This window comes from Vigna umbellata, chromosome 2 (assembly GCF_029865625.1).
Source record: "Vigna umbellata cultivar VRB3 chromosome 2, Vumbellata_1.0, whole genome shotgun sequence".
Lineage (NCBI taxonomy): Eukaryota > Viridiplantae > Streptophyta > Magnoliopsida > Fabales > Fabaceae > Vigna > Vigna umbellata.
In genome coordinates, this window is record NC_142166.1 from 47,390,395 (window position 1) to 47,402,628 (window position 12,234).

Genomic DNA, 12,234 nt, shown 5'->3' on the forward strand with positions numbered 1-12,234 from the left:
TATTTTTTAGGTAACTTAATGATAAAATTTTGACTTAAACACACTTTACATCTTTCAACTTCGTGGTAAATTTATTTATATTTATTTATTTATAATCAGATAAATTCCGTTCACTGACTAAAACGACATGTTTTAGCATCGTACACGAAATTCTCTGTTAAGTCGATTTTTCTTGTATACGTGTGGATAAGTTCTTTTTCTTTTTCTCCAAATGATATCATCAGTGGTATAATCTGTGGAAAAAAATTGTTCTTGCCTCTAACGACATCCTTAAAATGAATATTTTTGAAAAAAGTTAAAAAATATATGATGACATGAAAAATTACAATATAATATTATGTAAACAAAATCTTAAATGACGTTTAAAAACGGGAGGAATTAAATCAACCTATTTGTTTTTTTTTTTCAATTACGAGAACTGAAGATAAGTTTTAAATTTGTGTGATGTAAAAATTAAAATCAAAAGATTAAAATTATAACCATCTAATACTAGAGTCATTCAAATTACTTTATTTTAAATAATTCTCTCACTATAGCTTATTTGAAAACACGAAATTTACATGTATTTTCAATCCTAAATGATCTGACGTGAATTTACTCATCTACCGTGTGGGTGGTACCGAAGTTGACATATTGAATTATTTATAGTTATTTACTGTGATTTTATATTTTATTTTTTTAGAATATGAGATGTATTTTAAAAAACAAACTAATAAATAATCATTTACTTAATTAAAAGTTTAAATTGTAATAAAAATTATGCGTAGATTTATGAAAAAAATTTGCCTAAATAGAGTGTGACTTTACTAAAATCTGAAATTATCGATTATTCATTAACAATTATTATTTCGTAATTTCTTTACTAAACTTTATCAACAACAAAAACGTTTTTCATATAAATAAATTATAATAAAAAAGTAGAGCTGTCAAAATGGATCACAACTCACGGGCCAATCCAGTCCACCACAGGTTTGAGCCGGGTTAGATTTGAAAAAATTGTACTTTTTTTTGTGCGGGCCAGATTTCAATCCGGTTCATGCAGGTTGAACCCGTGATGGACCGGATTCCACCAACCCACCTACCTAATTTTATTTTATTAAAATTTAATTTTAATTTTATAAAAAAATATTTATTATTTTGTTTTTGCTTGAAAAAATTATTTAAGTTCCTTATCTTCAAAATTAATTAAACACTCGAGAGTGAGATTTGGGAGTGAAATTTGTTTAAATTTGAATTATATAAAGTTTGTAATTTTTTTTATTTTAAAAAAAAATTGTAATTAAGTGAGCCAATTTGTTTACCCACCAACCCATGGTGGGTCGGATGAGATTTGAATTTTGATGACTCATTAATAAATGAACTGGATTATTTTGGTTCACTAAGCGACCAACCCGTGATGTGTCGGGCGACTCGTTCTCACATCTCTATAAAAAAAAAAAAAAAGTAAACATGTTTAGAAATAATATGTATGGATAGTTGCTAATAATTATTATTTGACGTTTTGAAAATGCGAATTAATTTATCGTGGAAGAACCTTCTTGAAGAGCGTGCGTACTGCTTGCAAGATGATATCATGCAACGTAATTACGCATGAAACTTAGTGGGCTTTCCGTGTAGGAAGTTTTTTGAATTTTTTACGACACGTTTTGGAGTAGCAAAATTTGTTGTTATAAATTAAGTTCCACCTTTTTTTTAATAAAAGAAATAATGATAACTGCTTTAATTCCAAATTAAGTATGTTTAAAACTTCTTATATATATATATATATATATATATATATATATATATATATATATATATATATATATATATATAATTAACTCAACAAATTTGTCTTAGTAAATGGAGGTTGACTATATAATTGGTTAGAGGAACATAAATAAAGTTTACTTATTTATTCATAAATAAAGTTAAATGGGAAAATTATCCAATAATATACATCCACGAAGTAAATATAGTTCTCTAAAAAAAAAATTAAAAAATAGGGAGAAGTTGAGTTTACCATTTTCAAATTTAGTATGATGATAGATGACATAAATAATGTAAAAAAAAGGCATGTAATTTGGAAGCAATTAATATATATATTATAAGTTGAACACTAGTGATCCCCCTGAATATTACCTAATTAATTGATGCATCAGTGTAATTTGTGAATAAATTAATCAGTTTTCACATGTTAGTAAATTTGAAATGAGATTTTTAATGTAACCTCTATTTAATGAGCCAAATAAAATTAGATAGAACATCCCATTTATACGAGAATACAGAATATTCTTATATTGCTAATTAAAAAAATGACAGTATGATAATCTTGTTTGATTGTATTATTAAATTGTTGGTTTTTTCTTTTGGAATGAGGAATAGTGTTGATAAAAAATATAGAAATGATTGGAATAATGAATCTAAATTTTGCTCGAACAGATTAATTTGGGAGAATTAAAAAAATTGAAGCAGAAATTTGTTTCCATTAGTTTGGATGCATAAAGAAAATAGTTATAATAACTAAGTAAATTATATATTTTTAAAAAAGAATTTTTCTTTAATATACATTGTTTATTATTTTTAATATTACCAAATATGATTCAAAAAGAAAATTAAGATAGTTCATTTACCTCTCACTGGTGTATGTCTTCTGGTAATGTTTCAATCTCTTAAATTTGTTATTTTCACTATATTTCATCCAGTAGAGACAAAAACTAAAAATCGTTCATGTAGTTTGATTCCTGATTTTATAAAACTAAAAAACCCTTTACTCGGTTCGAGAGGTAGAATATGTTTTTTTTTTTTCCTTTTAATAATTTAAAATCTTGCAGTGGTCCCTTCTCTCTCTCTCTTTTTTTTTTCTTTTTTCTTTTTTCTTTTAAGTTCTCTCAAGTAATTAAGAGTATTTTTTTTTTCAAATGATCCACCTATTTATTCAACATAGAAGTTCTTACGCTATCAATCCACTACAAGTCATTTATGCACTAAGACTACGTGAGAATTGTCGTAAAAATGAACAAATTGCATCTAAACTAGTCAAATTTATTGTCTTATTTAGCTCATATGAAAAGGGATCATTAATTTAAATAAAAGTATGTAAAATTGTCCGTCTTAAAAAATAACAAAAATTGATTGATATATTCATTGTAAACTGTAGTAAAATTACGTTTTTTATTTTGTTCAGGTTGAAATGTTTGCACCACACATGATTCTTTCTTTTATCATTTGTTAGTATGTATGTGTGTGTTCCATGTTTTTTTTTACCGTTCAAATTTAAAAATAACATTGCTTTGATGTAATGACTTGTTGTAAATATTTGTTTATAATTTTTTATATTTATATTTGATTTTGTGAATATTTATTGATAATTGATGTTTTCCTACTATGATTATTGGTATTATTTTCTATCAATATTTGATTCCTAACTCACAAGTTATGAGAATCCGTGACATAGTTCACTGTCTTGAATTGTTAGGACATTAAATGCATGAAGTAGTTTGGAAAGAAATGCATCTGAATGTTTACGTTTGAAATAGATATTAAATATGGGGTGTTGAATTAAAGTACTAGAAATGGAGAAATAGCAAGAGTGGGAAAGATGCTTAAGACGTAGTAGAGTGGAACAAGAAAAAGGAATCAGAAAAAGTGGAATTGAAGCCATAGACTTGGTGCTCGAGTTCACATGTAATAACCAAGAAAGTGCTAAAGGACGGTCAACACCGAAGAAAACTAACAAGAACCTACTCCAATCTCTATGCATATTTTTGTTTCTTTTGCATTTCATATATTCTAGTCAACGAGATAATTTTACGGTCAATCAATGCAAAACTTTCAGATTGACCACTCCATCAACAGATTCTTCTTACTATATCAACATTTCTTTCTTCTTTTTCAAAAAATTCATCTGTCCAACCACAAGTTATATAAAAAAATATTAAATTAATAAAATTGTTAAAAAACAAAATAAACTTTATTTCTCTTAACCCTCTTCTCTTACATTCCATGCAAACATCTTAAGAAAAAGTAATAATACGATATATAAAAATAATTAAAGTAAAAAAAACAACTGTTTAATCAGACACTTATTATAAAAAGCTTCTACACTGTGAGTACACTAATTCTTCTTATTATTATATTATTATTTTTTTAAGAAATACAAGAAGCTTCTTTTTAGCTGCGGAATGCGCGTCCGGGGTTTTAATTACGGACAACATGAAACGAAGGAACTGTACGAGACTGTTTTCTCGTCCTCACTTTCGTGCCACTTTCGTGCAACAAATAATAATAAAAGTCTTCAACTCGCTCTCATATTATTTTCATTCTCTGTCTCTCTCTCTCTCTATATATATATAAGTTCCGTGTCTCATTCTCTTATATCCAATTAAACTAATCTATCTCATCGCTCGTTTTGCGTCAACCAACCATTGTAGCTTCTCTCATTCCCTATGTCCCTTGATTCCGAAGCAAATCTTTCTTCCATGGAACCAACTTGTGTCGACACTTCTCTCAACCTTAACGTTATTCCCTCTTCACACACGGACATCGCGGTTAGTATATGTATATACAAACACACACATGCACACTGTAACAGCAACCATCATATGAAATGAACCTTTTTTTAGCGATGATCTAATTGCGTTGGAAATTTTGTGACCAGGGAGAAGTTTTGGTTGAAGAGTTGCGGCGTCTAAACAGTGAGAACAAGATGCTAACTGCGACGCTGAACCACGTATACGAGAACTATCTTGCTTTGCAGAAACAGTTGAGTGAGTTCAACAGACTGAAGAAAGCAAATTTTGACAAAGAAGAAACAGCATCGCTGAAAAGAAAGGTTGACAGTGAGAATTGCGCGAATCTGTTTTGCGTCAACGCCCTCACAGAGTGCAGCAGTGAGGAAGAGACGTTCAAAAAGCCTAAGCAAAGTACCAACCCAAAGGTTCACAAAGTTTTTGTACGGACAGATGCATCTGATACCAGCTTGGTAAGTTCCATCTTTTAAGATTCATCTGCTACTGTTACTGTTTGAGTAATTATGAAAATATCCTTGCGTATATGTATGAAATCACAAATTTTGATGAGTTAAATTACTTGGTTCCTTTACACGATCAATATCAAATAGGCTATTTTATTTTATGAATAGGTATTTGGAGGTTCTAAGAACTAACAAAAGATGCTTAATATGTTTTTGGGTGTTGAAGTATGTGAGGGACGGATATCAGTGGAGAAAATATGGTCAAAAAGTGACCAGAGATAACCCTTCTCCTAGGGCTTACTTCAAGTGTTCCTATGCTCCGGGCTGTCCAGTGAAGAAGAAGGTAAATCAGTAGACGAGTACAGTGATGAATGTTGATTTGTTTTCTGTAACCGATGATGAAGATGTTTGTTAATTAGGTGCAGAGAAGCGTGGAGGATCGAAGTGTGTTGGTGACAACGTACGAAGGAGAACACAACCATGGTGAACATCAAACGGAGACATCGGGGAATTCAGGGAAAAGTGAAAGTGGGGAAGCGCTAGAATTGGTCCAGTCAAGAGTGGTTGACATGAATGGGCAAAAGTCATTGATCCAGCAGTTTTTGGTTCAACAAATGGCTACATCTTTGACCAGAGATCCTAATTTCACTGCAGCACTTGCTTCTGCCATCTCGGGAAATCTACATCATACTTCTACGCCAAAACGTTGAATTAATTCAGTGCATGTATTTCAACTAAACATATTGCTTTTAATTTGTTATTTTTATTATTATCTATTACATGGAGCATCGATCCTTCTATATAAACTATATTGCCCATCATTTTTTTTTTCAAGAAATATTTATATACTTTTCAAGATATATTTTTTTCTTTTATAAAATTAATCAAGATACTAACATCACAATATATTTATCTAGATTTTTTTTTTGTAAAAATTCTTTAATAAAAGTAAGATATATAAAAAATATGTCGAACAATGTATGGAAGAATATAAAGCAAGAAAGACACTAACTTTATATTAGTTCACTTTGTGTTGTGAGTAGATTGTGAATATCTCCAATTGCGGATTGTGTTATCAAGGTCTAAAAGACACTTATGTACACATTATTCGATGATGTAGTGTATGTTAAAAATATACAATAACTAACTAAGTAAATGAATAATTAATCACTGTGCAAAATTTTTAGACTAATATAGGATACCATACTATATAAAACAGTTGTAAAATATGGATGTTCATATCATGGTGGTTATTTTTATAGAACAATCAATATATATGGAGCCTGTATAAAGAGGTTTTATATTATCGTGCAATTATGTCTTCCAATGCATTACCATGTAAATTTTAAATTCAATTACATTGATAGAAACTGAAAATTAACTTGATATTAATTGCTTATATAAAAAAGCTATCATACATCTTAAAGTATGTTTATTTTTTATTTTTTTATTTTTATTAAAGGTTAGTTTTAACTCATTTAAATTTCTAATATTCAAAATTCATTCAATTAACTTTGATTCTTGTTTGTTTAGAAAACAATAGACTTATCTCTTGAACACAATTATACTAAATTTGGTTTTTTAAGTCGTTGATGGTATGTTAGGGGAGTTAGCACAAGATGGAGCACTTGGTGTCCGAAGTTAGATTAAATGGTTATTGGTTGCATATGTTTTTAGATGTGATTTGACATAATGTCACATTAATTGAAATTATTACCATGACATTAGGGTTGAGCATTAGTCATTGGATCATATTTGAATCCAACCTGATTAATTAAGTATAACATGAATTTAATATTTTAAAATTTATATTTGATCAATTAATTTATTAGATTAATTGGTTTCGGATTGTTTTTGTTATAAGTTTATTTAATCTGCTTTTTTTATTATAGATTTATATTAAATTAAACTATTTAATAAAAAAATAATTTTATATTAAATTAAACTATTTAATAAAAAAATAAATTATATGTATAATTTTAATAACATTATTACAAAGTTATAACTTAACTATGTGTTAAGAACTGAATTTTAAGCCTAATTCAACTCCACAAAATCATATTGTAAAGTGAGGTTTGGACCCACTTATATACTAAAAATTAACTTTATTTCTAGTTAATAATATATGACTTCCAACATTCTTTTACTACGAAAACACTTTATTTGTATGTTTTCTTTATAGATATCACATTTTTTTCTCTTGTGAAACTTAGAATTCATATATGTACTATGTTTGCATTTCTAACAAATTGAGTGACATTATTTTAAGTTAATTGGCATTTAAGGTTAAAATTTTTGAATGCTCAAACCAAACTGTGACCCATAAAAAAATTTAAAGATGATTTAGGTACAAAATTTTCTAAACCAATAAAAAAAGAGAGAGTTTAATTAAACTCAAGACATGCTAAAGTTTAGCATAAGTCCGGAGAGTAACTCAGGCTGCATAAATATGACAGGGCACAGCCACCAAACCGAAAGATCATGACCATACCAGATTGACAAGTTGGAGCACAAATTGCACTATATCAGAACACAACTGTATTACACCACTTTGCTTCGTGTAAATGCTGGCTAAAGTTGTTCGGCAGGTAAACCAGAAAAATATCCAAGAAAATTTGAAAACCTGATCAGAGTTGCATGTGAATATGAGGACCATCTCACACGTCTTTTTATGTTTTTTTTTTCTTTTCTGGTTCAGCAAAGTTATGACAGCAAAATTTGATTTATGACTGAGATGGGTCTGCTAGATGCATGTGGGAGGTTTTTCCTTCTGTTTCCTTCTCTATTTAAAACTTTATTTTTTGTCCTTTACTGATACGCAGCTTCTTTCCTATTACAGGAAGGTTCTGCTGTGCAGATTTTCTTTGTTGCAGGAAGATACTTCTTTATTTAAAGGTATGCTATTTCTTTATTTGTTATTGAAAGTAAATGGAAAATGTTGGAAATCTTACCGTATATAAGAATAAATTTAAATATAAAATATATAAGTATGTAAATTTTATTTTATAAATCAATTTCTTTAAGATTAATTAAATTTAAAATTTAATCTTAACATGATATTATCATAAGCTATCCTAGTTAGATTTATATTAAGTTTATAATAATATTCCAAATACGGATCACGTGATGAACTTTGCTTTTTTTTCTTTTATTATAATTTTAAAATAATGATATTACGATACACTTTCATTTCACACTGAGTATAAAGATAAAATATCATAAAAATATATTTTTTTAAGAAGAAAAAGAATAAAAAATAATAATATCAAATGAAGATAAAAAAATTAAGTGTGTCAAAAAATATTTTTGATAGTTTTAAGACTGACAAAATAACATGGTAAAGTAAATTACCAAGTTCAAGGTATTTTTTATTTTAAAACTTTATATTTTCATTGTAGTCCTATCTTTAAAAAGTGTTTCGTATTTAAAAGGAAGAACATACTATGAATTGCTACTATTCTTAATTTCGAAGTCGTTTGAGAATTTTCAACATAATATAATAAATCTGACATTCCCTTGACAAATTACATTCCCACTCACCTTCACATATATTCCATCCAAACTAGAGAAATTTAAAACACAAGGGTCGATGAGGAGTCCAATTAATAACTTATAGAAAAATTATAATTAAGATCATGCTTTGCTAAATTATTTTAAACGTATCTAATACGTATGACTTTTATTCAATGCATTGAGAATTTGAAGATAAAGATTCATTATACACAGAATTGAAAAATGTTTTATTATGCTGTTTATGTAAGAAATTTTAAAAGAAATTAAAATTTTAGAATTTTATTAAAATAACTAGATTGCGTAAAATTAAATAGTTTTAAATTTCATGTAAAAAAAGTAGGAATTTAATTTTTTTATATTTTTAAATTGTTTTTTTTTCTTCTTTTAATGCATCTTCTGTTCTATTTTTGTTGAGATGGTAAGATATCGATCGTTAGTTTGATTGAATCTGAGACATTATTGATTTAGTCGAAGTTTAAGTGTTATGATCTTAATCTAATGCGGTTATTTTATTTTTAATGTTTATGTTTATTTTTTTATCAATTACATTAATATTATTTTTAACAAATATTTCATTATGATTTTTTTTATTATTGATTGGAAAATGTTTTGGACAAGCTAGGATTTGTTTTATAAATGTTACGTGGAGAAATCCAATTTACATTAATTGAGAACTAGAAGAGAAAAATAACGACCCTAAGATATAGAAAAATCGACTTCAATTAATGTTAATGTATAATTGCGGTAGAAATCAATTAAAAACAATTTCAATCATCAATCAATTTGGTTTTTCAATTCTTCATCATTGCATGTCAAAAAACATCTGGTAAACATTGATAAAAAAATATCAAATAGATTTGACTAAAAAAATTATAATTTTTAAATAATTAATAATTATTTAGTGTTTAAACTATTTGATGATATTCTCTCCATTTTGTCATCTGTGGTGATTTTCTTTTCTCAAATTGATTTCTTATCTTTAAATTCTTCAAATAATATTTTTTTTAACGTGTTTACGCTTTATTTCAGTTCTCATTTCTTCTCTGTCTATTCATCCAAAGAAAATATAAATCATCAAAGGCAATCACAACCAAAGCAGGTCTTGGTCGGTCAACTACTAAAAGCCAATATCAGACAATAGTTAGAGAGAGAAAAATATGAGAATAATATATAATAGTATGATATGAAAAGTAAGTTCAACAAAATTATACATATATATATATAATATAAATGTTCAATCAATAATCATTACTTATATATTTAATGATTTTTTTTCCATATAAACAAAACTTTGCCTTAATTAACTATACAATCATGATGACCAATACTTTAAATTTTTGAGAAACTACATAAGCGCGTTGTAAAAATCTAAATTGTTTGAATTTGGCAATACCGTAAGAATTTAACAATCGTAAGTTGATTTAGTCACTAACGTTAAGAATAACTCATTTCAAAGAATATAACACTGAAAGATACTTTATCAGTTTATTCAACAGTTTGAGATGAGATTGAAAAATGAAGCTTTTTCTAACAGCACCACTTAGGAAAAAGTGAGTTGGTTTTTTATGGTTTTGGAATCTACTTTTTGTTTTTTCTATAAAGAACGTGTTAAAACTTTTAGCTAGTTTAGAAGAAAGCACTAAGCATATAAACTGGCATAAGGCAATGCAACTTTTCTTTTGCATGTGTTTTGGTCTTGCACTATTTTACAAAAGGAGTGGTGTGAGACCAAGTAAAAAGCGTGTGAAATGCAATATCGATGAAATGGAACAGTTGCATGCAGCTTAGAAGAGACATCCTGGGACCATGCATGAATTGGCAGCTAAATTTGACGGACGCTACTAAGTGCATATGTTTTCTTCTCAATTTGTTTAATTCTAGGAAGGGATATCTTCATTTCCTACCTGTTTATAGTTATAGGATTTATGCTGTGGTAGATCCAAACCAAAAGTCGTATATTAAATAATATTAGAGATGAATTTGAGTTTATATATTATTATAAGAAACCTTTTATAATGTTACTAAAAATAAATTTATAAAAATTTGGTATAGAATGGATAATATCTTATTATTGTAAAATTATTAAAAATTTCATTTAAATAATAATACAAAAACATATATAAATCTTGATTATAAATTAATTCTGTAAGATTGTTTTAAATTTAAAATTCTATCACAATGCGCATGAAATTTCTGTCAATGACATACATATGTGGTTAAAAACACAATATAATACAATTAGCAAGATACGTATATGTCACATTTAAATGAAAAAACAGAACAAATCAATGTGTTTGAATTTGTAGTTTAATTGAAAAATTATTGGACCAATGAACAATATTAATCAAGTAAATAGAAGAAGACATCTCCATATTTTGTCTTTTTTTTTTTCAGTAACACGAATGTAAAATGGAAATATTATGAGAGTGCTTAATAACCCAGTTGTTTTTTTTTAATTAAATTTGTTATTACTAATAAAAAAGAGAGCATGAAATTCCAGTCAAATTTTACTTGTGCTCGTGCATCTGGTTTCAAGTCTTTAACGTGTGTGTACCATTTTTACGTCAAAAGTGTGAAAGAACGTACAAGTTATTTCTTAGTTGCTTCTGTAATATTGATCTGATATTTTTTTAAAATAAAAAAGGAAATATGTCAGCACGAGTGTTAAATTATTATACTAAATATATACTGACTTGAAACAAAGTTTGCACAAGTGTACGTGCAAAACTCAAATCATGTAAAAAGAATAGTAACGATTTACATTTTTTTTACTGCAAAAATTATGATAAAAGCATTTTGGCAGAAAGAAATATTTACGTAATAAACTAAATAGACTGTATTGGAATGTTAGATGGATAATTTTAACTTTGATTTACTGAAGGTAGTAAATAGATTGAAAAAAAGAAGAAACTAATGGGTTTGTATAGTTTTTTTTTAAAGACTTTATTAAGGTTTTAATTTCCATAATATGTAGGATGTTTTGGTTTTAATACCTATTTAAATTTTTGCTTAATTTTTGTTTTTTTAGTACTTTTTGTTCTTACATCAAGAAAAAAGAAAAGAAAAACATGAAAAGAAAAATAAACAAAAGAAAATAGAAACAAAAAAAGAAGAAGAATATTACCCATATCCTATAGATTTTCTAAGATTCAAGTGTCCTTTGTAGAAATTTTTTGTTATTTTCTGTTGTTAGTAAAAATATTTACCACTATTTCTCTTACATTGATATCAAAATTCTGTGTTGAATTTTGTGATTATTATCTGTGATAATGATTCATTTACTTATTTTTAGTAAAAACCTTTGGTTAGAGAATGAACGATAAAAGACAGTATGATCATAAAGAAAAACCTATTATGTAAAAAGACAGTGGATTTTGATATGTTAACTTTTCCATAACAAATTTTTTTTACAACAGTTATATGTAATTATTTTAGTTTGGTGACAAAAAAATGTATTTTTTTTTAATTCTCACTAATATACGTTTTATTTATTTTTTATAAATGTGACTTTTTATTTTTTATTCATTTTTAGTTAATCATAACATTAATTACTAATATGAGGTACTTTTTATAATATCTATGTAAAGTCACGATTGAAAAGCTGTCATGGTTAAAAGTCCTTCCGTAAAGTTTTTTTTTCTGAAGAATTTAGCAGTCATATACTTTCGATTACAAATATGTCAAAGACAAAATTGGCATTAACCCATTGTAGCACGAATCCCATGTTTTCTTCCTCTATTCCATACTATAAATTCTAATTACACTTT

At 27.0% G+C, this 12,234-nt stretch overlaps 1 protein-coding gene across 2 annotated transcripts; it reads left to right on the forward strand.

The window, feature by feature from the left end:
- Positions 1-4,335: 4,335 nt before the first annotated feature.
- LOC124836539 (putative WRKY transcription factor 40) lies at positions 4,336-5,814 on the forward strand. 2 transcript variants are annotated; one of them, XM_088108025.1, is made up of 4 exons: positions 4,336-4,529; positions 4,640-4,963; positions 5,181-5,297; positions 5,380-5,814. In XM_088108025.1, the coding sequence occupies exons 1-4, from the start codon at positions 4,428-4,430 to the stop codon at positions 5,662-5,664; spliced, it is 828 nt and encodes a 275-aa protein (XP_087964151.1). In that variant the 5' UTR covers positions 4,336-4,427; the 3' UTR covers positions 5,665-5,814. The 2 variants fall into 2 exon arrangements, with proteins under 2 accessions (XP_087964151.1, XP_047167669.1); XM_047311713.2 differs by having other exon boundaries at positions 4,339-4,529; positions 5,374-5,814.
- The last annotated feature ends 6,420 nt before the right edge of the window (positions 5,815-12,234 follow it).

Excerpts from the sequence above, each read along its gene's own strand:
- LOC124836539 (XM_047311713.2), top strand. The coding sequence starts at position 4,428 with ATGTCCCTTGATTCCGAAGCAAATCTTTCTTCCATGGAACCAACTTGT. Across the intron at positions 4,530-4,639 it reads CTTCACACACGGACATCGCG|GGAGAAGTTTTGGTTGAAGA; the intron begins GTTAGTATATGT and ends TTTTGTGACCAG. Across the intron at positions 5,298-5,373 it reads GCTGTCCAGTGAAGAAGAAG|GTGCAGAGAAGCGTGGAGGA; the intron begins GTAAATCAGTAG and ends TTTGTTAATTAG.